The sequence below is a fragment of the Salmo salar genome, chromosome ssa16 (assembly GCF_905237065.1).
Source record: "Salmo salar chromosome ssa16, Ssal_v3.1, whole genome shotgun sequence".
In the NCBI taxonomy this organism is placed as follows: Eukaryota; Metazoa; Chordata; class Actinopteri; order Salmoniformes; family Salmonidae; genus Salmo; species Salmo salar.
Window position 1 is genome coordinate 82,783,464 of NC_059457.1, and position 27,406 is coordinate 82,810,869.

At 49.0% G+C, this 27,406-nt stretch overlaps 2 protein-coding genes across 5 annotated transcripts; both read left to right on the top strand.

Moving 5' to 3' along the window:
* The first annotated feature begins 43 nt into the window (after positions 1 to 43).
* LOC106573957 (non-homologous end-joining factor 1) lies at positions 44 to 24,040 on the top strand. 4 transcript variants are annotated; one of them, XM_045698184.1, is made up of 8 exons: positions 44 to 128; positions 1,333 to 1,546; positions 1,634 to 1,849; positions 2,063 to 2,347; positions 22,465 to 22,663; positions 23,132 to 23,223; positions 23,266 to 23,337; positions 23,675 to 24,040. In XM_045698184.1, the coding sequence occupies exons 2-8, from the start codon at positions 1,364 to 1,366 to the stop codon at positions 23,960 to 23,962; spliced, it is 1,335 nt and encodes a 444-aa protein (XP_045554140.1). In that variant the 5' UTR covers positions 44 to 128; positions 1,333 to 1,363; the 3' UTR covers positions 23,963 to 24,040. The 4 variants fall into 4 exon arrangements, with proteins under 4 accessions (XP_045554140.1, XP_045554141.1, XP_045554142.1 ...); XM_045698185.1 differs by having other exon boundaries at positions 23,132 to 23,139; positions 23,203 to 23,337; XM_045698186.1 differs by having other exon boundaries at positions 2,063 to 2,201; positions 2,289 to 2,347; positions 23,132 to 23,337.
* A 2,229-nt stretch (positions 24,041 to 26,269) lies between these two features.
* LOC106573850 (indian hedgehog B protein) lies at positions 26,270 to 27,406 on the top strand (the record flags this gene model as incomplete). Its single annotated transcript, XM_045698187.1, is given in 1 exon segment — positions 26,270 to 27,406. A coding segment is annotated over 1 exon segment (300 nt), but the record flags the coding sequence as incomplete, so codon positions are not given.

The window sequence follows — 27,406 nt, forward strand, 5'->3', positions numbered from 1 at the left end:
TGAGATTAATTATGTTTTTTTATTGATAAAATAGGACAGGGCCTCTAAAGCGGAACTAATTTAATGAGGGGTTTTGTTTCAGTGAAAGCGGAGGAATGTTTTGACCGCAGGACCGTTCCCAAACTTTGGTATGTGCATTCATTCTCGGGAATTAATTTTTTTATAATAAACTGTTCCCAACCTGAATAATTTCATATCATTTACGTACATTGAATAAGCACAATTAATGAAAAGTATGCTAAATACTTTTTGTCGCGTACTGCATGCATAACGTTACTTTGATACTGGCTTGGCTTGTTGAATATTCACTTCCTAAATATTGTCATGATAAAGCAAGCTAACATAAACGTTGCATAAAGCGAGTTGGCTACATTTTCTATTTACCATTTGCATGACATTAGTTTGCTCACTAACCTCAGAAATATGCGCTGTAAAATAATGGCATTTGCTAGAAATACCAAGTATTCCCGAAAACAACCTCCTTACATATCCCCAACAACCTCAAGTTGCTGCTAGTGGTCGGCTCGTATAGATGGTGTGTGATTATGCGGTTAGGACGGCGGCGTCTAACACGTTTTAACAGATCTGTGTCCAGACTGAGTCTCGTACTTTAACGTGGCTGATTTAGCGACTCACTGACTCCATCCAACCAGTGTCAGAGTAAGCGAACAGAGACGTTGCCATTATATGACTTGTGCTTCTGTCAAGTGATGGCAAGCAGATGATGCCTGTACTATAAGACAGCAATGTGCATGATCCTAGATAACCACAGCCTTTCATGTTTGGAGTTCATTCACAAGACAAGGGAAATATGACAACCTGGTTGCTCCTCAGCCCTCTAGGTGGCTGGTACTGGCCTGGTGATAGTCTGCCATGGAGAGAGATGGGAGTAATGTTACATTATCTCTCCAGGTGGCTGGTGCTGGCCTGGTGATAGTCTGCCATGGAGAGAGATGGGAGTAATGTTACATTATCTCTCCAGGTGGCTGGTGCTGGCCTGGTGATAGTCTGCCATGGAGAGAGATGGGAGTAATGTTACATTATCTCTCCAGGTGGCTGGTACTGGCCTGGTGATAGTCTGCCATGGAGAGAGATGGGAGTAATGTTACATTATCTCTCCAGGTGGCTGGTACTGGCCTGGTGATAGTCTGCCATGGAGAGAGATGGGAGTAATGTTACATTATCTCTCCAGGTGGCTGGTGCTGGCCTGGTGATAGTCTGCCATGGAGAGAGATGGGAGTAATGTTACATTATCTCTCCAGGTGGCTGGTGCTGGCCTGGTGATAATCTGCCATGGAGAGAGATGGGAGTAATGTTACATTATCTCTCCAGGTGGCTGGTACTGGCCTGGTGATGGTCTGCCATGGAGAGAGATGCAGTGGATGGAGATCTGCTGGACTGTCCCTGGGTACCAGTGTGTATCAGTGTGTCTCAGCTCCTGGCCAAGACCTGGTTTGGGGACACAGCGTACCGCATCCTGCTCACGGACCTGCACTCTGTGTGGGAGGAGGAGATGGACACCAGGGCCATCCAGGACAGAGCTCAGGCAAGGAGGACACACACATATGTACACACACTCAAACTAAAGTACATTTCTATAGCCTTTGAAAAAATGTCCTCTCTGTCATAACAGGAGCTGAACAGGCGATTGCGGGCTCCCGTCCACGCCTTCTTCTCTCACATGTGTGAGGTGGCTCACCCCTGTTTGTCTGGACGGGTGGAGGATGGGGGTGCGCCTCAGTTCTCCCTCAACCACCACGGCGGTGACATCAACCTGAAGTTGAAGAGTGAGCTGGCAGGGGTGCCTTTCTACTGGGAATTCCGCTGCACCCCTGCCCCTGTTGCTTTGGTACGATCCATAGACTTAACTGAACACCAACTCTGTACTGAACTTTTGGGTGTTTTTATGCAAGCCCAGTGTGTGTGTGTGTGTGTGTGTGTGTGTGTGTGTGTGTGTGTGTGTGTGTGTGTGTGTGTGTGTGTGTGTGTGTGTGTGTGTGTGTGTGTGTGTGTGTGTGCTCCATGACTAATGGTTGTAATGTGTATTGGTGTGTTCTATCAGGTGTGCAGTCAGCTTGTGCGCCCCCTGCTGTTGATGAGCAGGTTACTGCAGAGACAGGTGGGCCAACTGGGAGCTCTGCTGGCCAGGAAAGACACTGAGCTCCAAGACTACAGGGACAATGGGGCGGTGCTGAGCAGAGGTAGGCTCTACGTGCATAGAAACAAAAATACACTCATTAAACACAACATACACACCTGTTCCTCTCGTTGGTGTGTGTGTTTTGCAGAGCGATTGCAGACAGAGTTGTTTGAGGAACAGAGCTACAGAGAGAACTTCCTGACACAGGTAAGTTTCAGTCACAATCTCAGGCATACTGAACATGGATAGTTAGGAGGAATATATTACTGGGAAACGGAAGCCTGGCAAGAGCTGCCTTTGAATACTCAGCTTAGTAATAAGTAAGCCACAATAAACCAGGTTTCTGCTGCAATACTTTGTGTTGGTGTGTCTCTCTGAGCGTGGCCTTCCATAAACAAGGTAGTGTTCTACTTATTGGATGGTTGTCTGTCCTTGTTTTATCCAGTGATCACTGACAGTAGTGTGTCCACACTTTTGTAAATGACAGTTGTTATTTTTATAATGAAGTTGTAGTTGAACCTTTATCTAGACCTGAAAGACAATCGTGTGTTCAGGCTTTAAAGGAAATGCTTTGTTTGCACAAGGCGCTCATTGTGCTCAGTTGCATGGCACCCTGGGTCGTCCAGTGACGACTGGGTTCTTGCTCAGCCGACTGGTGGATGTAGTTTGTTCTGTTCTAGGGGCATTGTAGTCATGAGGTGGCTGGTGGGAGGTGCTAGGTTTGGCTGGGTCATGGCCAAGTAAATTTCCCGTTGGGTTAAAGCCAGGTAAAGAGGCTTGGAGGACACGATGCGCTGGTGTATCTCCACATTGGCCTCGGTGGCCTCTTCAGGGGAGGAGCTGATAAACCTCTTACTGCTGCCGCCCTCGGTCATCACCTTGGCACGAGGCTGGCGCAATTACCGCATGATCACGTAACCGACGGTTATGGATGAAGACCTCCATGAAAATAAAATAACTGTCATAACCTATAAAAAAAAAAACATTATGGAAGGAACAGCTGACTGAAGACGGGACGGATGGGCATTCGTTGTCTGTTTCTACGGTTACATGGACTCTTTACAACGTAAGGAGACTGTTGCTCCTTGCTGTAGCAAACAAGGCTTTGGTTGCCTTGGCAACGCCCACTTGTTGCAGCACATGCAGGAGTGGAGGACAGAAGAAAATATGCGTCTTTAAAATAAAAAAATAACTAAAACATTTTGGTATTCAAACGATTACAACTCTGACCACGGTCATTATGCTGACCAATAACCGTCATCCAAAATTCCATGACCGTCACCGCTCTACCGTCACTTGCACTTATGATGGGTCCGCTCGGGGGAAATCAACTTTCTTAGTCGATCGTCGTGCACTCCGTCATCCAGATTATAGAGATTTACGCTAATCTGGTGCGTAGTCTACTGGGTCGCCTGGTGAGGGCTGGGTCTTTGCTCTTACCCCCTCAAAATGCTACCCTCCCCTGTTATTGGTCATTTTAAGAGGTTAGCATGTTTTAGGAGGGTATAATTTTGCCTCTGACGTTCTGTCATTATCCACGATTATGCGCAATCATGGTAGCATCAACATTATTGTAGAAGTGTTTAGAAACATTCTATTCTTATTTCCAATAAATGTGACTCCAAAATGACACAATGTTATTCAACATTCAGTTCCTACATTCAGTTCCTACATTCAGTTCCTACATTCAGTTCCTACATTCAGTTCCTACATTCAGTTCCCAACAAACTGCAAAGGCATCGAACAAGTTTGTAAAGTCACAGGCTTGATGTAGTCATTGTGTGCTAGGAATATGTGACCAAATACTAAACGTTTGACTACTTTAATACACTATAAGTGCATTTTTTCCAAATACTTATGACACCTTCAAATGGAGGGACTAGAAACACAAAGTGCTTTCATTTCTAATCTAAACGGTAAAACATGGATGGAAATACCACCAAATAAAAGGTGACTTTGTGTCCTGTCGCCTCATAGGAAACATGCTGGAAGAGAGTAGAAAGTTGTAGCTGTTTAAATACGGTGGAGAGTGTATGTGCAGTCAGGCCTCCTTTGATAAAGAGGAGCAAAAAATACTATAAAATATATAGCAGATTATGCAAACACAAAGTTAGATCATTTGTTTGTCCAAAATAGTGCTTTATTGTAAGAATATACCTTGAATACTTCCTATTTACGCTCAAAATAAATTGTCTGAATTGCTCTTGTGTTAACAGTAGTAGTGGGATGCATGCAGTTGATGTGTGTGTTTGTTTGGTGCCCTGGTAGTTTAATGAGCGTGTGTTTTAGCTGGTGTGTTGAGTGTGTTTCAGTTTGAGTGTGTGGTAGGATGTGGAATTTCTCAGTTGCTGCTTCATTGACCCCCATCCCTGACCTGTGTGTATGTGTTGGCATTTCAAAGTGTCCTGGGGAATGTAGAGATGGATTTCTGTCTGAACTCTGCAGTGTGAAACAGGGGGCAGGCAGGGTCCACTCTCCCTCCCTCCTGTCCCGTACGGAGGGTAGTGGCTACTCGTCCTCCTTCCTGACCCCGTCGAGGCCCTCTAACTTGGGCTCGGACCTTACTGTAGTAAGCCTCCCTGGAGGTTTGGGGAAATGCTCATCTGGACCTGGCCCATAAAGAGAATGGCAATGCATGCAGGGGAACGTGGCCTTTCCTCCTCTCAGATCAAAGTACACACACCTCACACCCTTCTTCTCCCGGCCACGGCAAATTCCACTGAGCGCCGACAGGCCGCCACGGACCAAAGTCCAAACTGAAATGAAGTGTCTGGAAAAATGTCACTGCGAAGTGTCAAGGCAACACACACACTGGAGAGGGAGGTGGCATCTGTGGCCAGCCATTCCTTTGGGCTCATGGCCTAACCAGTAGACAGATGGGTGGAGGAGGTGGTGTCTCTGTTTGCGTTTCCCCCTCTGGGAAGACTCTCTGTGTACCTTTGTGTCCATCTGTCTCTCCTGGTGTCTTGCTGTTCGTCTTCCCTCTTAAGTCGGCTCTGTTTTAGCCTCCAGCCTTCAGCTCGTTGGGCAATACTGGGATCTGTTTTAGCCTCCAGCCTTCAGCTCATTGGGCTATACTGGGATCTGTTTTAGCCTTCAGCTCGTAGGTCTATACTGGGATCTGTTTTAGCCTCCAGCCTTCAGCTCGTTGGGCAATACTGGGATCTGTTTTAGCTTCCAGCCTTCAGCTCGTTGGGCAATACTGGGATCTGTTTTAGCTTCCAGCCTTCAGCTCGTTGGGCAATACTGGGATCTGTTTTAGCCTCCAGCCTTCAGCTCATTGGGCTATACTGGGATCTGTTTTAGCCTTCAGCTCGTAGGTCTATACTGGGATCTGTTTTAGCCTCCAGCCTTCAGCTCGTTGGGCTATACTGGGATCTGTTTTAGCCTTCAGCTCGTAGGTCTATACTGGGATCTGTTTTAGCCTCCAGCCTTCAGCTCGTAGGTCTATACTGGGATCTGTTTTAGCCTCCAGCCTTCAGCTCGTTGGGCTATACTGGGATCTGTTTTAGCCTCCAGCCTTCAGCTCGTTGGGCTATACTGGGATCTGTTTTAGCCTCCAGCCCTCAGCTCGTTGGGCTATACTGGGATCTGTTTTAGCCTCCAGCCTTCAGCTCGTTGGGCTATACTGGGATCTGTTTTAGCCTCCAGCCTTCAGCTCGTTGGGCTATACTGGGATCTGTTTTAGCCTCCAGCCTTCAGCTCGTTGGGCTGTACTGGGATCTGATTTAGCCTCCAGCCTTCAGCTCGTTGGGCTATACTGGGATCTGTTTTAGCCTCCAGCCTTCAGCTCGTTGGGCTGTACTGGGATCTGATTTAGCCTCCAGCCTTCAGCTCGTTGGGCTATACTGGGATCTGTTTTAGCCTCCAGCCTTCAGCTCGTTGGGCTATACTGGGATCTGTTTTAGCCTCCAGCCTTCAGCTTGTTGGGCTATACTGGGATCTGTTTTAGCCTTCAGCTCCTAGGACTATACAAGCACTGAGATGCAGCGGTCTAAGGCACTTCATCTCAGTGCTTGAGGCGTCACTACAGACACCCTGGTTCGAATCCAGGCTGTATCACAACTGGCCATGTTTGGGTGTCCCATAGGGCGGCGCACAATTGGCCCAGCGTCGTCCGGGTTTGGCCAGTGTAGGCCGTCATTGTAAATAAGAATTTGTTCTTTACTGACTTGCCTAGTTAAATAAAGGTTAAATTAAAATAAATAAAATAAAATCTGTTTTCGCTTTCAGCTCGTAGGGCTATACTGGGATCTGTTTTAGCCTCCAGCTTTCAGCTCGTAGGTCTATACTAGGATCTGTTTTAGCCTTCGGCTCGTAGGGCTATACTGGGATCTGTTTTAGCCTCCAGCTTTCAGCTCGTAGGTCTAGACTAGGATCTGTTTTAGCCTTCAGCTCGTAAGGCATTGCTGGGAACCCAGGCTCAGATAATGCCCCCTTCACCTCCGCTCACCTCAGTCAACACGGCACCTACCTTTTGATGGTGACTCTTACTCAATGGCAACTGAAAGATGCCTTTATCTGTGGGCAAACACATTTAGAATGACATATCTGGCCTTCAAAGTGGTGAGCAGGGGTATTTTTGGAGAATGATTTTCCTGCAAATGAAAGGAAAGACTTCTCTATTTGTCAACAGACCTGGGTTCAAATAGCGTTTGAAATCTTTCAAATACTTGCGCTCTGCTTGATTGAGCTTGCCTGGCGCAAAGGGACCAATGGAATGGTCCCAAAAATGTAAACGCTGCCCATCCGGGCAGGCTCAAGGAACCGCTCAAAGTATTTCAAATACTGTTTGAACCCAGGTGTGGTTTGTACCTTCCTTCACTCCACCCCCCCCCCTCTCATCCCACCACTGGGGATTTTCTATTGCCATCCTCTTCCACTGTAGAGTAGACCTCCTGGAAAGGAGGATGAGAGAGGTGTGCAGATGAAAGGAGGGGAAAGAGACAGACGGGGGAAGAGAAAGTCAACCCAGGTACCTTTCTAGCTTTCCATTGGAGCCCCTCATCACCCCACAGAAACACCCCACCCACCACAGGTCAACATTGACATGGAGGTTGGAATTAGACTACCCATCCACTGTCTCTCGCGCACACACACACACACACACACACACACACACACACACACACACACACACACACCGACCGTGTCCTGGGTTCATCTGGAATCTAGAGGGGCCCAGAGTGACAGTGTTGTGGTGAAAAACCCTTCTGTCCTTTTAGATCACACTGATCTCCATCTGGGCTTTCCTCATTTTCACCTGTTTTGGGGCAGTTTTGTCACCTGTTTTTGACCCGTTTTGGGGCTGTTTTGTCACCTGTTTTTGACCCGTTTTGGGGCTGTTTTTGACCCGTTTTGGGGCTGTTTTGTCACCTGTTTTTGACCCGTTTTGGGGCTGTTTTGTCAGCACTTGTGGATCTGGCCTGGCAAGGGGCGTGTCTGTTTGTCCACACTGGACCGGGTAATGACGCATGGTTTTGGTTTCAGAAGGGAGGTTGTGTCGTTGTGTGACCAGTCCGCAGCAGTGACGCATGCCTTGGGGTTTTGGTGCTGAGTGGAGAAAAACATTGTGACTGAGTGAAAGAGGGGAGGGACATGTTCCCTGTGGTCTACCCCACACCCCTCCCCGTTCTCACCCATGCTGGATAGGAACAGGCTGGTCAGATCAGGGGAGGGGGAGTGGAGCGTTTACAGTAGTGAGTTAACATGCTAGTCCATCTGTAGGGCTGTGGATTTGGTTCTCCCTGGGGGTCTATGGGTTGGGGGACGGGGGGTGGAGGGGGTAGGGAGAAGTCTGGAAGCAGGGGATGTGGGGAGCTACTGCGGGTTTGAGGGTAGCATCTCCCCCCTGGCTATTCAGGGGCTCCATCCGCCAGGGGCTGTCATCACCTCTGGACTTCAGATCGGGCTCTGCTGCTCCTATGTCATCTCCCTTTATGTAGATGTCATGTATTTTCTGTCTTCGTTGAACAGAGAGAGAGAGGATGGCCGTGGGGAAAGCTAGAGAGAGTTTGTGTCAAAGGGCAGCAGGCCCTATTTAAACCTATGCAGACAGTGTAGACCTGTGTGTAGGAGGCTAGACCAGCCACCTGTGTGAACTGTCATACAGCTCCTGTCTAGATCAGTCCAAGCACTGCTAGATAGATAGAGGCTGTTTTGAGATCAGTGGCTGAGCTGATGCCATGGTTCTATGCTCTGGTCATCCTCTCTTGCATTCCTCTCCATGTCTTTCTCTCGTTCACCTCTCTCTCTCTCCTCTTCTCCCCCCTCTCTCTTGCTCTCCCCCCTTTCCTCCTATCTATCTCTCTCCCTCCTTCTCCCCCCTCTCTTGCCCTCTCTCTCCCCTCTCTCTCTCTCCCTCCCTCCCTCCCCCCATGCCCCCCACCCCTTTTCCTCCTCCTCTATCTCTCTCTCCCTCCCCCACGCTCTCCCTCCTTCTCCCCCCTCTCTTGCCCTCTCTCTCCCCCCCTCTCTCTCCCCCCATGCCCCCCCCCTTTTCCTCCTCATCTATCTATCTCTCTCCCTCCCTCTTCTGTGTGGTAAATCATTGACAGCGGTCTTCTCAACAGGAGTGGGCCTTATCACACACGGCTGAGGAATTCCTGCTCAGTGTGACTGTAGGTAGGGCTCCCTATTAAACTAACGGCAATACAGTCGGTTGGACCAGCTCCTGTGGCCCTGTTCTACCAGACACAGTCAGTTGGACCAGCTCCTGTGGCCCTGTTCTACCAGACACAGTCAGTTGGACCAGCTCCTGTGGCCCTGTTCTACCAGACACGGTCAGTTGGACCAGTTCCTGTGGCCCTGTTCTACCAGACACGGTCAGTTGGACCAGCTCCTGTGGCCCTGTTCTACCAGACACGGTCAGTTGGACCAGCTCCTGTGGCCCTGTTCTACCAGACACGGTCAGTTGGACCAGCTCCTGTGGCCCTGTTCTACCAGACACAGTCAGTTGGACCAGTTCCTGTGGCCCTGTTCTACCAGACACGGTCAGTTGGACCAGCTCCTGTGGCCCTGTTCTACCAGACACAGTCAGTTGGACCAGCTCCTGTGGCCCTGTTCTACCAGACACGGTCAGTTGGACCAGCTCCTGTGGCCCTGTTCTACCAGACACAGTCAGTTGGACCAGCTCCTGTGGCTCACTGGCACAGCCTGGGTTAGATTACCCTGTTAGTTTGGTGGAGAGGCATGAGGTGATGGACTGGGTTTTGTAGTTTTTTTAGAGGAGTGTTGTTAAAGGTATGAGCTGGGTTTTGTAGTTTTTTTAGAGGAGTGTTGTTAAAGGTATGAGCTGGGTTTGGTAGTTTTTAGAAGCACATTTTTGAGGGAATTATGTGGGTTTGTTTTGAGGGAAGGGGGTTTTGTAGTTTTTAGAGGCATATTTGTATGCTTCAGTTTGTTATGTAGGTATAACATACAGTAACAAACTTAGCCCTGATGAACCGCGATATATACGATTTACCCCAAGTGAGTTAACTTTCTCGGGTTTGTTGCCAATGCGTTTGCCTTCGGGGTCATAGTGACCCAGGTTCATCCCTGGCCAGGGATGATGCAATAGCTGGCGTTCACTGCTACAATACTGTCTAGAACTATTAGAGGGTATCGGTAACTCATATTCCTTTTGGCCAATGCATGAACCCCTGGGGAAAAAGTGGAGGTGAAATTACTATCTGGCAACCCTGTGGTTAATAATGCACGGGACACCTGGCAACCCTGTGGTTAATAACGCACGGGATACCTGGCAACCCTGTGGTTAATAACTCAGGTGATACCTGGCAACCCTGTGGTTAATAACTCAGGTAACCCTGTGGTTAATAACTCAGGTGATACCTGGCAACCCTCAGGTGATACCTGGCAACCTTGTGGTTAATAACGCAGGTGATACCTGGCAACCCTGTGGTTAATAACGCACGGGATACCTGGCAACCCTGTGGTTAATAACGCACGGGATACCTGGCAACCCTGTGGTTAATAACGCACGTGATACCTGGCAACCCTGTGTTTAATAACTCACGTGATACCTGGCAACCCTGTGGGTTGAATAGCACCCCTTTGTGCTCGGGAGACCCCACTGCCCCCAGGCGCTCACATCTGGACCAGTGTCCCACAGCTGAGTGCTGACTTTCTTTGGTATCAGGTTGGGTTCAAAGCTGTCCATCTCTGTCATTTGATTGGGTGATGTAATGACTGAAACAAACACACTTGAAGTGACTGGCTGCTGTCTGTCAGTGGATCCTGCTTGTTCACTGATGTTTTATTGACAGCAGGTGATAAAGCGGAGACTGGTTTATGTGCTGGACATACTCTTCATGGAACTTCATGCCCACTCCCCCCTCACTAGGGGGGTGGGGAGGGGGGCTTGTGTCCCCAGGGGGAGGCCTCTGGCGGTAATGGAGCGCCAGGCTCTGGGCTGGGCCTCCATCATCATTCCTAACTGATAAGCATGTAAAGTCCCTAATAACCATCCTGGACTGGAGGCCCACAGGTAGGCCAGGACCAGAGAAGGAGAGATCAACAGAGAGGGAAGGAGAGAAATGGAAAAATGAGAGAAGATCTTTATAATATCCTTCTTTCCTCTTCTCTTCCCTCCCTTCTCCCCTAATAGAGAAAGGACAGAGCGAGTGGCTGCAGTCCAAACATGTTATTTTTACCCCCTCAGCCCTCGCGCTAGCCACTTTCCCTCGGGGGAATCGCCGTCAAAACCGGATGCAGTTTGATTGCCATCTTAAGTGGAGGTCCAGTTCACTAACGTTGCCCCTCAGCCCTCCATTTAGCTCCAGAGAGTGAGTGAAGAACTTTGATCACTTTTGGGGTTGATATGACCCACAATTCAATGCGAACTGTAGTCACGTGTCATTCTGGTGGCCGCGAATCAACACGGCTCTATTTTCACCGTGTCAGACAAACTTACGATGCTAGCTTGGTGAAAAATATATATACTGTGGATGACATTGATTTTAGCGTTGACAAATTGGCTTAGTCTCGTAGTGAGGAGCCCATTAAACGTAGCTAGCTTCATAAACATTTTGGGGAATACTATAAAACTAGCTTGCCAGCTATGGGGGACTTTAGCTAGCTTCCTGACAGGAGTGCTAGTGAGCTACGTTAGCTTGCTAGGTACATTAATAGCTTTATGTTGGTTATTTTTTAAATCAACTTGGAGATTTCCACCTTTGACGTTGCCTCTCCGATCATCACTCTCCCTCACTTGGGCAAGGGACATTTAAGGTTCACTGGGGTGTGACGATGTAAAACGTCATTCAAAGACTGAGGGGTTAGGGCCGAGGGCTGTCTACTTTGAGTTTGGACTGCAGCCAGTGTTTACATCACGTGTCTGAGGGTTGCTGGGATCTGTGTAACGCTGGGCCGGCAGCCCATCCTGATGTCTTGTGGGACGCCACACTGGGCCGTCCAGAACCAGGCCCGCCAGCTGAAGGGCAGTGAGAGGGAGCAGGCCAGGCCACACAATGGCCCTAATTACAGGCCCAGAGGCAGGGGAGAGCCCTGTGGAAACTGTGTGCAAGTGGAGGGATGGAAGGAGAAAAGGAGACATGAGGAAGGATCTTTCTCAATTCATCTTTCCTCGATCCCTTGCATCCTCTACCCTTGCCGCCTCCTCTAAACCATTGGAGAGGCTCTGAGGGGAGGGACCTTGGATAGTTCGTTGGATGTGTTCTTCATTGTTGCCTGTAGTAGCCTGTGATCAGAGGTTGTCTTAGAAAGCTGTCGGTGATGGCTTTCTACATTTCTACCCTTCCACCTCACCATGTCTGTTTTTAGGGACGAGGCCTGGGGTTGATGTGTGTTTCTACCTCTGTACCTCACCATGTCTGTTTTTAGGGACGAGGCCTGGTTGATGTGTGTTTCTACCTCTGTACCTCACCATGTCTGTTTTTAGGGACAAGGCCTGGGGTTGATGTGTGTTTCTACCCCTGTACCTCACCATGTCTGTTTTTAGGGACAAGGCCTGGGGTTGATGTGTGTTTCTACCCCTGTACCTCACCATGTCTGTTTTTAGGGACAAGGCCTGGGGTTGATGTGTGTTTCTACCTCTGTACCTCACCATGTCTGTTTTTAGGGACAAGGCCTGGGGTTGATGTGTGTTTCTACCTCTGTACCTCACCATGTCTGTTTTTAGGGACGAGGCCTGGTTGATGTGGTTAGAGCGTTGGGCCAGTAACCGTAAAGGTTGCTGGATCGAATCCTAGAGCTGACAAGGTAAAAATCTGTCGTTCTGCCCCTGAGCAAGGCAATTAACCCACTGTTCCCCGGGCGCCGAAGTCGTGGATGTCGATTAAGGCAGCCCCCCACGCCTCTCTGTTTCTACTTCTCTACCTCACCATGTGTCTGTTTTTAGGGACAGGGCATGGTGTTGACAAGCGGTGCCTGGTTTCCTCCAGACATGACGCTTGGCATTCTGGCCAAAGGGTTCAATCTTGGTTTCATCAGACCAGAGAATCTTATTTCTCATGGTCTGAGAGTCTTTAGGTGCCTTTTGGCAAACTCCAAGCTGGCTGTCATGTGCCTTTTACTGAAGAGTGTCTTCCGTCTGGCCACTCTACCATAAAGGCCTGATTGGTGGAGTGCTGCAGAGATGGTTGTCCTTCTGAAAGGTTCTCTCATCACCACAGAGGAGCTCTGTCAGAGTGATCATCGGGTTCTTGGTCACCTCCCTGACCAAGGACCTAATCTCCCGATTGCTCAGTTTTTATGTGTGTGTGTGTATGTATAGAGTATTTTTGTCTAATGTCTTTTTCGTTATGACAGTTAGTCTTCCTGGGGTCTGACATCAGTGGCGTCGGCTAATGGGGATCCTCATAAAATCATAAATCCCCTGCAGAGGTCTGACCCCCTCTCCTCCGGTCAGTGGTCCCAGAGAGAGGGAGTGACGTGGGGAAGACTCTCCTCAGTCTCCTGGCTCCTCTCCTGGCCTGAGAGAGAGAAACAGGGTGAGAGTAGTTGACTGGGAAGAGAGGGAGAAAGAGGGTGAGAGTAGTTGACTGGGAAGAGAGGGAGGAAGAGGGTGAGAGTAGTTGACTGGGAAGAGAGGGAGGAAGAGGGTGAGAGTAGTTGACTGGGAAGAGAGGGAGGAAGAGGGTGAGAGTAGTTGACTGGGAAGAGAGGGAGGAAAAGGGTGAGAGTAGTTGACTGGGAAGAGAGGGAGGAAGAGGGTGAGAGTAGTTGACTGGGAAGAGAGGGAGGAAGAGGGTGAGAGTAGTTGACTGGGAAGAGAGGGAGGAAGAGGGTGAGAGTAGTTGACTGGGAAGAGAGGGAGAAAGAGGGTGAGAGTAGTTGACTGGGAAGAGAGGGAGGAAGAGGGTGAGAGTAGTTGACTGGGAAGAGAGGGAGGAAGAGGGTGAGAGTAGTTGACTGGGAAGAGAGGGAGGAAGAGGGTGAGAGTAGTTGACTGGGAAGAGAGGGAGGAAGAGGGTGAGAGTAGTTGACTGGGAAGAGAGGGAGGAAGAGGGTGAGAGTAGTTGACTGGGAAGAGAGGGAGGAAGAGGGTGAGAGTAGTTGACTGGGAAGAGAGGGAGAAAGAGGGTGAGAGTAGTTGACTGGGAAGAGAGGGAGGAAGAGGGTGAGAGTAGTTGACTGGGAAGAGAGGGAGGAAGAGGGTGAGAGTAGTTGACTGGGAAGAGAGGGAGGAAGAGGGTGAGAGTAGTTGACTGGGAAGAGAGGGAGGAAGAGGGTGAGAGTAGTTGACTGGGAAGAGAGGGAGAAAGAGGGTGAGAGTAGTTGACTGGGAAGAGAGGGAGGAAGAGGGTGAGAGTAGTTGACTGGGAAGAGAGGGAGGAAGAGGGTGAGAGTAGTTGACTGGGAAGAGAGGGAGGAAGAGGGTGAGAGTAGTTGACTGGGAAGAGAGGGAGGAAGAGGGTGAGAGTAGTTGACTGGGAAGAGAGGGAGGAAGAGGGTGAGAGTAGTTGACTGGGAAGAGAGGGAGGAAGAGGGTGAGAGTAGTTGACTGGGAAGAGAGGGAGGAAGAGGGTGAGAGTAGTTGACTGGGAAGAGAGGGAGGAAGAGGGTGAGAGTAGTTGACTGGGAAGAGCAGATATATGACTAGATGTAAAGTGATGCGCTTTCAGGGCTTAAAGGCAGACGGAGCAAGAACATGGTTGTTTTAGGTCCTGTAACATCTGCGTAAGGCGATATGGGTCAGTGGTTACTGACTAGGGGTCAGTGGTTACTGACTAGGGTGTCGGGGTTAGGGGTTAGTGGTTACTGACTAGGGTGTCTGGTTCAGTGGTTACTGACTAGGGGTCAGTGGTTACTGACTAGGGGTTAGTGGTTACTGACTAGGGTGTCGGGGTTAGGGGTTAGTGGTTACTGACTAGGGGTCGGGGTTAGTGGTTACTGACTAGGGGTCGGGGATAGGGGTCAGTGGTTACTTACTAGGGGTCAGTGGTTACTGTCTAGGGGTCGGGGATAGGGGTCAGTGGTTACTGACTAGGGGTTAGTGGTTACTGACTAGGGTGTCGGGGTTAGGGGTTAGTGGTTACTGACTAGGGGTCGGGGTTAGGGGATAGTGGTTACTGACTAGGGGTCGGGGATAGGGGTCAGTGGTTACTTACTAGGGGTCAGTGGTTACTGTCTAGGGGTCGGGGATAGGGGTCAGTGGTTACTGACTAGGGGTTAGTGGTTACTGACTAGGGGTCAGTGGTTACTGACTAGGGGTCAGTGGTTACTGACTAGGGGTCAGTGGTTACTGACTAGGGTGTCGGGGCTAGGGGTCAGTGGTTACTGACTAGGGGTTAGTGGTTACTGACTAGGGTGTCGGTGGTTACTGACTAGGGGTTAGTGGTTACTGTCTAGGGGTCAGTGGTTACTGACTAGGGGTCAGTGGTTACTGACTAGGGTGTTGGGGATAGGGGTTAGTGGTTACTGACTAGGGGTCGGGGTTAGGGGTTAGTGGTTACTGACTAGGGGTCGGGGTTAGGGGTTAGTGGTTACTGACTAGGGGTCGGGATTAGGGGTTAGTGGTTACTGACTAGGGTGTCGGGGTTAGGGGTTAGTGGTTACTGACTAGGGGTCGGGGTTAGGGGTTAGTGGTTACTGACTAGGGGTCGGGGTTAGTAGTTACTGACTAGGGTGTCGGGGTTAGGGGTCAGTGGTTCCTGACTAGGGTGTCGGGGTTAGTGGTTACTGACTAGGGTGTCGGGTTCAGTGGTTACTGACTAGGGGTTAGTGGTTACTGACTAGGGGTCAGTGGTTACTGACTAGGGGTTAGTGGTTACTGACTAGGGTGTCGGTGGTTACTGACTAGGGGTTAGTGGTTACTGTCTAGGGGTCAGTGGTTACTGACTAGGGGTTAGTGGTTACTGACTCGGGGTTAGTGGTTACTGACTAGGGGTTAGTGGTTACTGACTACGGTGTCGGGGCTAGGGGTCAGTGGTTACTGACTAGGGGTCGGGGATAGGGGTCAGTGGTTACTGACTAGGGGTCAGTGGTTACTGTCTAGGGGTCGGGGATAGGGGTCAGTGGTTACTGACTAGGGGTTAGTGGTTACTGACTAGGGGTCAGTGGTTACTGACTAGGGGTTAGTGGTTACTGACTAGGGGTTAGTGGTTACTGACTAGGGGTCAGTGGTTACTGTCTAGGGTGTCGGGGATAGGGGTCAGTGGTTACTGACTAGGGGTCAGTGGTTACTGACTAGGGGTCAGTGGTTACTGACTAGGGTGTCGGGGCTAGGGGTCAGTGGTTACTGACTAGGGGTTAGTGGTTACTGACTAGGGTGTCGGTGGTTACTGACTAGGGGTTAGTGGTTACTGACTAGGGGTTAGTGGTTACTGACTAGGGGTTAGTGGTTACTGTCTAGGGGTCAGTGGTTACTGACTAGGGGTCAGTGGTTACTGACTAGGGTGTTGGGGATAGGGGTTAGTGGTTACTGACTAGGGGTCAGTGTTTACTGACTAGGGTGTCGGGGTCAGTGGTTACTGACTAGGGTGTAGGGGACAGTGGTTACTGACTAGGGTGTAGGGGTCAGTGGTTACTGACTAGGGGTTAGTGGTTACTGACTAGGGGTTAGTGGTTACTGACTAGGGGTCAGTGGTTACTGACTAGGGGTCAGTGGTTACTGACTAGGGGTCAGTGGTTACTGACTAGGGTGTAGGGGTCAGTGGTTACTGACTAGGGTGTAGGGGACAGTGGTTACTGACTAGGGTGTAGGGGTCAGTGGTTACTGACTAGGGGTCAGTGGTTACTGACTAGGGTGTCGGGGCTAGGGGTTAGTGGTTACTGACTAGGGGTCAGTGGTTACTGACTAGGGTGTAGGGGTCAGTGGTTACTGACTAGGGTGTAGGGGTCAGTGGTTACTGACTAGGGTGTAGGGGTCAGTGGTTACTGACTAGGGTGTAGGGGTCAGTGGTTACTGACTAGGGGTTAGTGGTTACTGACTAGGGTGTCGGGGCTAGGGGTTAGTGGTTACTGACTAGGGTCAGTGGTTACTGACTAGGGGTTAGTGGTTACTGACTAGGGTGTCGGGGCTAGGGGTTAGTGGTTACTGACTAGGGTCAGTGGTTACTGACTAGGGGTTAGTGGTTACTGACTAGGGTGTCGGGGCTAGGGGTCAGTGGTTACTGACTAGGGGTTAGTGGTTACTGACTAGGGGTCAGTGGTTACTGACTAGGGTGTCGGGGTTAATGGTTACTGACTAGGGGTTAGTGGTTACTGACTAGGGGTTAGTGGTTACTGACTAGGGTGTCGGGGCTAGGGGTTAGTGGTTACTGACTAGGGGTTAGTGGTTACTGACTAGGGGTTAGTGTTTACTGACTAGGGGTCAGTGGTTACTGACTAGGGTGTCGGGGCTAGGGGTTAGTGGTTACTGACTAGGCGTCAGTGGTTACTGACTAGGGGTTAGTGGTTACTGACTAGGGGTCAGTGGTTACTGACTAGGGTGTAGGGATTAGTGGTTCCTGACTAGGGTGTTAGGGGTCAGTGGTTCCTGACTAGGGTGTAGGGGTCAGTGGTTACTGACTAGGGTGTAGGGGTCAGTGGTTACTGACTAGGGTGTAGGGGTCAGTGGTTACTGACTAGGGTGTAGGGGTCAGTGGTTACTGACTAGGGTGTAGGGGTCAGTGGTGACTGACTAGGGTGTTAGGGGTCAGTGGTGACTGACTAGGGTGTTAGGGGTCAGTGGTGACTGACTAGGGTGTTAGGGGTCAGTGGTGACTGACTAGGGTGTCGGGGTCAGTGGTTCCTGACAAGGGTGTAGGGACTAGTGGTTCCTGACTAGGGTGTAGGGGTCAGTGGTTCCTGACTAGGGTGTAGGGGTCAGTGGTTCCTGACTAGGGTGTTAGGGGTCAGTGGTTCCTGACTAGGGTGTAGGGTTCAGTGGTTCCTGACTAGGGTGTAGGGGTCAGTGGTTCCTGACTAGGGTGTTAGGGGTCAGTGGTTCCTGACTAGGGTGTTAGGGGTCAGTGGTTCCTGACTAGGGTGTAGGGGTCAGTGGTTCCTGACTAGGGTGGTAGGGGTCAGTGGTTCCTGACTAGGGTGTAGGGGTCAGTGGTTCCTGACTAGGGTGGTCTTGGCTAAGGGTTAGTTTAGGTTTCAGCATCAGTGTTTTTACTATAGATCAGGTGAGGCCCCAGCAGTCTGTACCAGGGTTCCATGAAGGTCGGTCAGCACCAGTCCCCACTACTCAACACCAGCCTAGAGACTGGTCTATCTCATAAAACAACACCGGCCTAGAGACTGGTCTATCTCATAAAACAACACCAGCCTAGAGACTGGTCTATCTCATAAAACAACACCGGCCTAGAGACTGGTCTATCTCATAAAACAACACCGGACTAGAGACTGGTCTATCTCATAAAACAACACCGGCCTAGAGACTGGTCTATCTCATAAAACAACACCAGCCTAGAGACTGGTCTATCTCATAAAACAACACCGGACTAGAGACTGGGCTATCTCATAAAACAACACCAGCCTAGAGACTGGTCTATCTCATAAAACAACACCGGACTAGAGACTGGTCTATCTCATAAAACAACACCGGACTAGAGACTGGTCTATCTCATAAAACAACACCAGCCTAGAGACTGGTCTATCTCATAAAACAACACCGGACTAGAGACTGGTCTATCTCATAAAACAACACCGGCCTAGAGACTGGTCTATCTCATAAAACAACACCGGCCTAGAGACTGGTCTATCTCATAAAACAACACCGGACTAGAGACTGGTCTATCTCATAAAACAACACCGGACTAGAGACTGGTCTATCTCATAAAACAACACCAGCCTAGAGACTGGTCTATCTCATAAAACAACACCGGCCTAGAGACTGGTCTATCTCATAAAACAACACCGGCCTAGAGACTGGTCTATCTCATAAAACAACACCGGCCTAGAGACTGGTCTATCTCATAAAACAACACCGGCCTAGAGACTGGTCTATCTCATAAAACAACAACGGACTGGTCTATCTCATAAAACAACACCAGCCTAGAGACTGGTCTATCTCATAAAACAACACCAGCCTAGAGACTGGTCTATCTCATAAAACAACACCGGCCTAGAGACTGGTCTATCTCATAAAACAACACCGGCCTAGAGACTGGTCTATCTCATAAAACAACACCGGACTAGAGACTGGTCTATCTCATAAAACAACACCAGCCTCGAGACTGGTCTATCTCATAAAACAACACCGGCCTAGAGACTGGTCTATCTCATAAAACAACACCGGCCTAGAGACTGGTCTATCTCATAAAACAACACCGGACTAGAGACTGGTCTATCTCATAAAACAACACCGGACTAGAGACTGGTCTATCTCATAAAACAACACCGGCCTAGAGACTGGTCTATCTCATAAAACAACACCGGACTGGTCTATCTCATAAAACAACACCAGCCTAGAGACTGGTCTATCTCATAAAACAACACCGGACTGGTCTATCTCATAAAACAACACCAGCCTAGAGACTGGTCTATCTCATAAAACAACACCGGCCTAGAGACTGGTCTATCTCATAAAACAACACCAGCCTAGAGACTGGTCTATCTCATAAAACAACACCGGCCTAGAGACTGGTCTATCTCATAAAACAACACCAGCCTAGAGACTGGTCTATCTCATAAAACAACACCAGCCTAGAGACTGGTCTATCTCATAAAACAACACCGGCCTAGAGACTGGTCTATCTCATAAAACAACACCAGCCTAGAGACTGGTCTATCTCATAAAACAACACCAGCCTAGAGACTGGTCTATCTCATAAAACAACACCGGACTAGAGACTGGTCTATCTCATAAAACAACACCAGCCTAGAGACTGGTCTATCTCATAAAACAACACCGGCCTAGAGACTGGTCTATCTCATAAAACAACACCGGACTGGTCTATCTCATAAAACAACACCGGCCTAGAGACTGGTCTATCTCATAAAACAACACCGGACTGGTCTATCTCATAAAACAACACCAGCCTAGAGACTGGTCTATCTCATAAAACAACACCGGACTAGAGACTGGTCTATCTCATAAAACAACACCGGACTGGTCTATCTCATAAAACAACACCGGACTAGAGACTGGTCTATCTCATAAAACAACACCGGACTAGAGACTGGTCTATCTCATAAAACAACACCAGCCTAGAGACTGGTCTATCTCATAAAACAACACCGGACTGGTCTATCTCATAAAACAACACCAGCCTAGAGACTGGTCTATCTCATAAAACAACACCGGCCTAGAGACTGGTCTATCTCATAAAACAACACCGGCCTAGAGACTGGTCTATCTCATAAAACAACACCAGCCTAGAGACTGGTCTATCTCATAAAACAACACCGGACTAGAGACTGGTCTATCTCATAAAACAACACCGGACTAGAGACTGGTCTATCTCATAAAACAACACCGGACTAGAGACTGGTCTATCTCAGAAAACAACACCGGCCTAGAGACTGGTCTATCTCATAAAACAACACCGGCTAAACCCAGAGCTGTTTACCCACTAGTAATAGAGGGAAATGTCAACACCTGCCTCCTACTTATCCCCCCCTTCTTTCACCTTCCCTGTTATTCTTTGGTTAGGCTGCCGGGCAGTGATTGGCTAAGGTGCCGGTATGGATTATGGATGGCCAGCAGTCTAACAACCCTGCAGAGGGCAGGGGTCAGATTTGTGAGGGTGCAACTAAAGAAACTTGACTGGCGTGCATCCCATCTGATGAGGGTAAACTGACCCTAACCTCAACCAATTCCTTAACACAGGTGAGCTAACCAAAGAAGTAGCTCCTCCCCTCTCTCCGTACTGCAGGACTTTGGTCAGTTATGACAGCGCAGGCAACTCAGTCTGGTAGAGACAACAGGAAAGTTCCAGATGAATATTATTAACTGTGAGGTAGAGAGGTGGTTGAACCACGGTAGTCTATTTAAACTGACCTTTGACCTTTGTTTTGTTAACTCTTTATGCCATTCTTTCCCTTTTTATAGTTTTAAGAGTTGTTTATCGTCCAGGAGGGCTGATCTAGGATCAGGTCCATGCCCTTATTCATTATGCTTTAAAAGGCTAAACTGATCCTAGAACAACACTCCTACTCTGAGACGCAGGCCCAATACATTGGACATACTTTTGAGAATGCTTTACACTTGACGGTTTAAAGGCCTAGTTACAGCTCTGACGTAGATGTAATCCGTTGTAAGGGGAAACGGCACCGCTGGCCGCCCCACCACCATTATTGGTTTTGTTGCCAAGCTGAGGCGACGTCGCGCAGCATGGTAAAGATATTGCTGTGCATATTGTGAGCAATGATGTCTGATTTAAAAATTTTAAAAAATTAAGTGTTTGTTCTTTGCAGTAACTTGTTTGTTGTTGTAACATCACAAACAGACGTAGCAGTTTCACCATTAAGGATTTCACAATTTTTTTACTATTATTTTACTATTACTGTCCATCAATGATCCTCAAACAACTTGACAGAAATGGAGCAAATTTGCCAGAAGAGGTGTGCATGCCTAATGTTTTCCAATGTGTCCTACAGGAGAAGGTTGGGACAAAATGGGAAAACAGCAAGTTTCCACATTTCACAAGGCACTGTAGTTACAGGAATTGAATGCAGTAAACACTTATTTAGACTGAAATGCAGTGGTTTGTGTGGCACAAGGCAAGAACATTGATAGAAGTGTGGGAGAAAAGACGAGGGCCAAATTATAGCATGAATGATAAAATGGATGAAAACCGGAGGTTGAATGATAGCAAAATTGCGTGGAAAGATAAAGATGAAGGTGCGGAACAGAAAATGAGATGATGGAGAGAGTGAGGAGGAGAGCGGAGAAGAGAAGGGTGGCTTTGCTCCTTTTCTATGGAGCCGCTGGTCCTCCACACATTGGTTGCTCTGTGCCCAAAGGGAAACTAAAGCCTGACCAGACCATACATTTATTTTTACCATATTTAAACAAACAAAAAACTAAAATAAATCAATGCAGACCTCTAAACCTGACCAAGTATGTTTAGGAGCCCCTCTCACTGACAGCAGTGCGAGACCACCAATTTCTCCCGGTCAATATTTGAACAGCTAATTCAGAGTTTGTCCTCTCCGTTTGACTGAAAAAAGTGAGTGAAAGAGTAGAATGAATAGTGTGTACGTGCTGTATGAGTTTAGTATGTTATCTGTCTTGACTTGTAGTTGGTTGTGGCGTCAACGTGTGTGTGTGTGTGTGTGTGTACACTGCACTGTTGTGTGTGTGTACACACACAGACACAACAGTGCAGTACGGTGTTGCAGCAGCCTATATAGACCTACCCAAGTTTCCCGTCTCCTGTAGTGTTGTTCCTGTTTCCTGTCTCCTGTAGTGTTGTTCCTGTCTGCTAGTCTCTACCTTGTGCCAGAGCTGCTAGAAAAACTGCTTAGATTAGACCCTTATCAGGCCTTCAGCCTTCAGTCACTCCTCCAGACCTCTACCATGTGACTGACTGGGGAAAGCAGGCCACGGCTGCAGGCCAACAGGCAGGAGGCAGGCTGACTGACTGACAGACACTGAAGGACATAGGCTTTCCATATCATTCATTTATTCTCTCTCAATCATTTAGTGTAGGTTTTTCTCTACACCTCTTACTCGTTCCCTCATACTGTTTCTCTCCCTCACACTTTCTCGTGTGCTCTCTCTGATAGCTTAGTGTTTGCTGAGGTCACAGTTTATTTCTGGTAATTTCCCTCTGCTTCCTGTACTCTTATTTTTCTTTCATTTAATCCCCTCAAAATATAGTGTGCAGGAAAATATTAATTTATATTTATGGAAAGATAGCCAACAGTTTTGACATTAGTTGGATTTGTCATAATTTTCTCACTTTCCCATTCCCTCTCTCCCTCAGACTGTGCCACAGGTATGTGCGAGGCAGGGCGGTCTGGGGTTTGACTCTGAGCTGCAGGAGCTCTACTCAGCCGTCACGTTCTACGGCAACACCAACGCTCGCAAACGTAAGATCTCTGAGAGACACGCCCCCGAAGAGGACCAATCCACCACAGAGGACCGTGACCCTAACCACGCCGCCAGCGGCACACAGCCCCCAGGTCTGGACCTCTCCTCTCATTGGTCATGTGATCTTTCTAATCCCACCCACCTTGCCGTCACCTCTGTGGCCCAAGGTCTCAGATTTGGACCTGTATGATCGCATGTCCTACCAACACTCTCTCTCTCTCACACAGACACACACATACATTCTATAAGAGCTCACTAGGGGGAGGGATGAAGTTCTATATTCTGTCCAGACATTTCTGTAATCTAGCTGAACAACATCAATCACCCCAACACTTCACTTCTCCTGCTAGTGCTGCTTTTAACACAACTGGCGTGGGAAAGTTGGAGTCTCAAGCGGTTTGATACCGTTGTTGCAACGTTGCAGCTCATACCAAGGCTGCCGTGGTCAGGACAGCTCAGCTGAGCTTGGTTTGGCTCGGCTCAATAGTGTGAAAAATGGGTTTTAGCGTCTGATTATGGCCACTATAGGTGTGAATTGGTGGTTTGTTTATTCCCTACAGGAGAGGAGGTGAACCACGGGCTGGACCAGGTGAACCACGGGCTGGACCAGGTGAACCACGGGCTGGACCAGGTGAACCACGGGCTGGACCAGGTGAACCACGGGCTGGACCAGGTGAACCACGGGCTGGACCAGGGGGATAAGAGGCAGACTGGATGGGGGGTCCGAGCCAGAACCACAGACTCAGAGAGACCTAATGAGGAACAGGTCTGGTCAACTCTGCAATGATTCTGATTTAGCATTAATAATGAATGAACCAATAGGATTTATTGGTAAGCCCTTTTACATCAGCAGATGTAACTAAGGCTGCGTTTAAACAGGCAGCTCAATTTTTTCTTCACTAATTGGTATTTTGAGCAATCCGATCAGCTGTATTGCCAATAATTGGGCAAAAGATCAGAATTGGGCTGCCTGTGTAAACGCCGCCTAAGGGCTGTATGGTAACCCAGCCTAGACCCCTCTCCCTCAGACTGAAGAGTGAAGGCTATAATGTAACCATAATATCCTTACCTTGTTTCTAACACGTCTGTTGCCGTCCTCACAGACTACAGTTCCCATGGCTGCTGCCGCAGATCGGCCTCCGCGCGACCCAAGAAGAAGAAAGCTAAGGGGCTTTTTGGATGACCTCAGAACCAGTAGTGCACCGAACACTATGGAGACTGCCTGTGACTACGTCCCAAATGACACGGTCAAAAGTAGTGCACTATGTAGGGAATGGGGTGTCTTTTGGGACGCCGTCTATGAGCACTACCACCACCTGACATGTTTTTCAAGTACTCATCTACTGATATGTCCTTTTTTTATTATTATTATTTTTTTATTCAATAATTAGATATGCATGTTTTTCCTTGGCATTGTTTGATGGATGTGTATTTTTTAATTGTCTAAATAATAAATAATATAAGTGTTAGATGTGGATCAGTGACTGTGTTCTCACCACATTTGCAACTGATCTGCATTTTGGGAACATCATGAAATACTTGTTTCAACTTCTGGGCAGAATGGAGTTGTCCTGTAATGGCAGTAATGTACCAGGCCTGCGTCTACTCCAACCACAGGGCTCGTTCATGCATGCTCCAGACGCCTTATCCTTATTGGATGGTTGGCTGTGTGTTGGCAATTCATTCTTATTTCTTTCTAGAGAGAGTGAGATATTGACTCAAGGTGTTGTAGAATGCTTGGAATGCTATTGAAGTCCTGTTCAATCATTGGTCTACGACTTGGCTTGTTTTCAAAAGTCACCGCCGTTAGAACACTGTCATAGCTCAGTCAGAATGCATATTTATACATTTTGTGATATCAATTTATCCCAGTTTTAATGTGTCAGCCGCTCTACAGAGGAGAAACTAAATGTTTGAAATGCCTGACGTTAGAGGGCACATTGTCTCAAATGGATGTTACACTATATATACAAAAGTATGTGGACACCCCTTCAAATTAGTGGATTCGGCTATATCAGCCACAACCGTTGCTGGTGGGGGTATGAAATAGAGCACACAGCCATGCAATCTCCATAGACAAACATTGGCAGTAGCATGGCCTTACTGAAGAGCTCAGTGACTTTCAACGTGGCACCGTCATAGGATGCCACCTTTCCAACAAGTCAGTTTGTAAATTTTCTGCCCTGCTAGAGCTGCCCTGGTCAACTGTAAGTGCTGTTATTGTGAAGTGGGAATGTCTAGGAGTAACAACAGCTCGACCAGGAAGTGGTAGGCCACACAAGCTCACAGAACAGGACTGCTGAAGCGCGTAGGGTGTAAAAATCATCTCTACTCATTTGCAATGCTCACCATCGAGTTCTAAACTGCCTCTGGAAGCAACGTCAGAGCTGTTCGTTGGGAGCTTCATGAAATGTCGTTCTCCACCAACATCAAGGCGGTGACCCGATCCTGTAGGTTCATGCTCTACAACATTCGCAGAGTACGACCCTGCCTCACACAGGAAGCGGCGCAGGTCCTAATCCAGGCACTTGTCATCTCCCGTCTGGATTATTGCAACTCGCTGTTGGCTGGGCTCCCTGCCTGTGCCATTAAACGCCGCAGCCCGTCTGGTGTTCAACCTTCCCAAGTTCTCTCACGTCACCCCGCTCCTCCGCTCTCTCCACTGGCTTCCAGTCGAAGCTCGCATCCGCTACAAGACCATGGTGCTTGCCTACGGAGCTGTGAGGGGAACGGCACCTCCGTACCTTCAGGCTCTGATCAGGCCCTACACCCAAACAAGGGCACTCCGTTCATCCACCTCTGGCCTGCTCGCCTCCCTACCTCTGAGGAAGCACAGTTCCCGCTCAGCCCAGTCAAAACTGTTCGCTGCTCTGGCACCCCAATGGTGGAACAAGCTCCCTCACGACGCCAGGACAGCGGAGTCAATCACCACCTTCCGGAGACACCTGAAACCCCACCTCTTCAAGGAATACCTGGGATAGGATAAAGTAATCCTTCTACCCCCCCCTTAAAAGATTTAGATGCACTATTGTAAAGTGGTTGTTCCACTGGATATTATAGGTGAATGCACCAATTTGTAAGTCGCTCTGGATAAGAGCGTCTGCTAAATGACTAAAATGTAAATGTAAATGTAGCTGCACACTAGCTTAAGATCACCATGCGCAATGCCAAGTGTCTGCTGGAGGGGTGTAAAGCTCACCGCCATTGGACTCGGGAACAGTGCTACCTGCCCGAATGCATAGCGCCAACTGTAATGTTTGGTGGAGGAGGAATAATGGTCTGGAGCTGTTTTTCATGGTACGGGCTAGGCCCCTTAGTTCCAGTGAAGGGAAATCTTAACCCTACAGCATACAATGACATTCTAGACCATTATGTGCTTCCAACTTTGTGGCAACAGTTTGGGGATGGCCCTTTCCTGTTTCAGTATGACAATGCCCCTGTACACAAAGATAGGTTTATACAGAAATGGTTTGTTGAGGTCGGTGTGGAAGTACTTGACTGGCCTGCACAGAGCCCTGACCTCAACCCCATTGAACACCTTTGGGATGAATTATAACGCTGACTGCGAGCCAGGCCTATTCGCCTATCATCAGTGCCCGACCTCACTAATGCTCTTGTGGCTGAATGGAAGAAAATCCCCGCAGCAATGTTCCAGCATCTAGTAGATGCTTCCCAGAAGAGTGGAGGCTGTTATAGCAGCAAAGGGGGGACCACAGTGGGGCGCGCGCGTGTCTTTCACCAGGTTATGAGTTCAAGATAATCACACGGGTCCAAAGGACAGTGTCGGTGTGTGCGCGAGTCTAGACTGCTGTAGGCTGGTGTTTGTCTAGCACAGTGGCGTTGAGCAGAAAGAGCCGAGGTGTGGGCAATAAAGTGAAATGGCTCGGCCGGGCTGACCAGATGGGAGGAGAGGTAGGCTGGGACGGGACAGAGGGCAGGACTGGCAGGGCGCGGTCTCCTCCACGGCATCTGATCTTTCGGAACTCTTCCATTTCCAGTTGAGCTGAGAGTCTTGCACCACAGGCCACGCATTGAGAGCCAAGCCGAGTGGCAGGAAAACCGCTGCGGGGACACCCTTTGACCGCTACCCAAAAAGCCCAGTCAGTCTGCGCACCGGGGCCTGTCTGACTGAGGGACGTTTCTCACAGCTAGGGAACGGCTTTGAACCTGTCTGCCAAGATAAACGATCTTTCCCTATTTATGCGCGTGTCTCCACTTGGACTGGGAGACGAGACGTTCACCGTGAGAGGAGCAGCTGAACGCACCAGTACTTTATTATAGGGGATCTTACCTGGGGTTTTAAAAGACGCCGGCGCGGTACTACATCTCCAGTAGCGCAGCGTCTTTTTGCGCGCCGGGATATGGCGAGTTTTGGGGACTTGGTGATTAATTTGTAACTGTCCTGTACTCCTCCCCCTCTTGTACCCTGTGGAAGGAGATAAGCAGCGACCAGGGGGAGGAGGTGTTTTAAATTGATCAGTGACATTTGTTTCTGTCACCACCTTTTGGGGTGTCCGTTGGCGTGGGTGAGTGGAATGCTACTCCCCAGGCTCGTGGTGTGCCTCGCCGGATGCGCAGTGATTCTCTCGCAGGTCAGCGAGGGCTGCGGGCCGGGAAGGGGATATGGCAAGAGGAGGTCACCGAGGAAGCTCGCGCCACTTGCCTACAAGCAGTTCAGCCCTAACGTAGCCGAGAAGACACTAGGTGCGAGTGGTCGATATGAGGGGAAAATAACACGGAACTCGGAGCGCTTCAAAGAGCTGACCCCGAACTATAACCCTGACATCATCTTTAAAGATGAAGAGAACACAGGTGCAGACCGGATGATGACACAG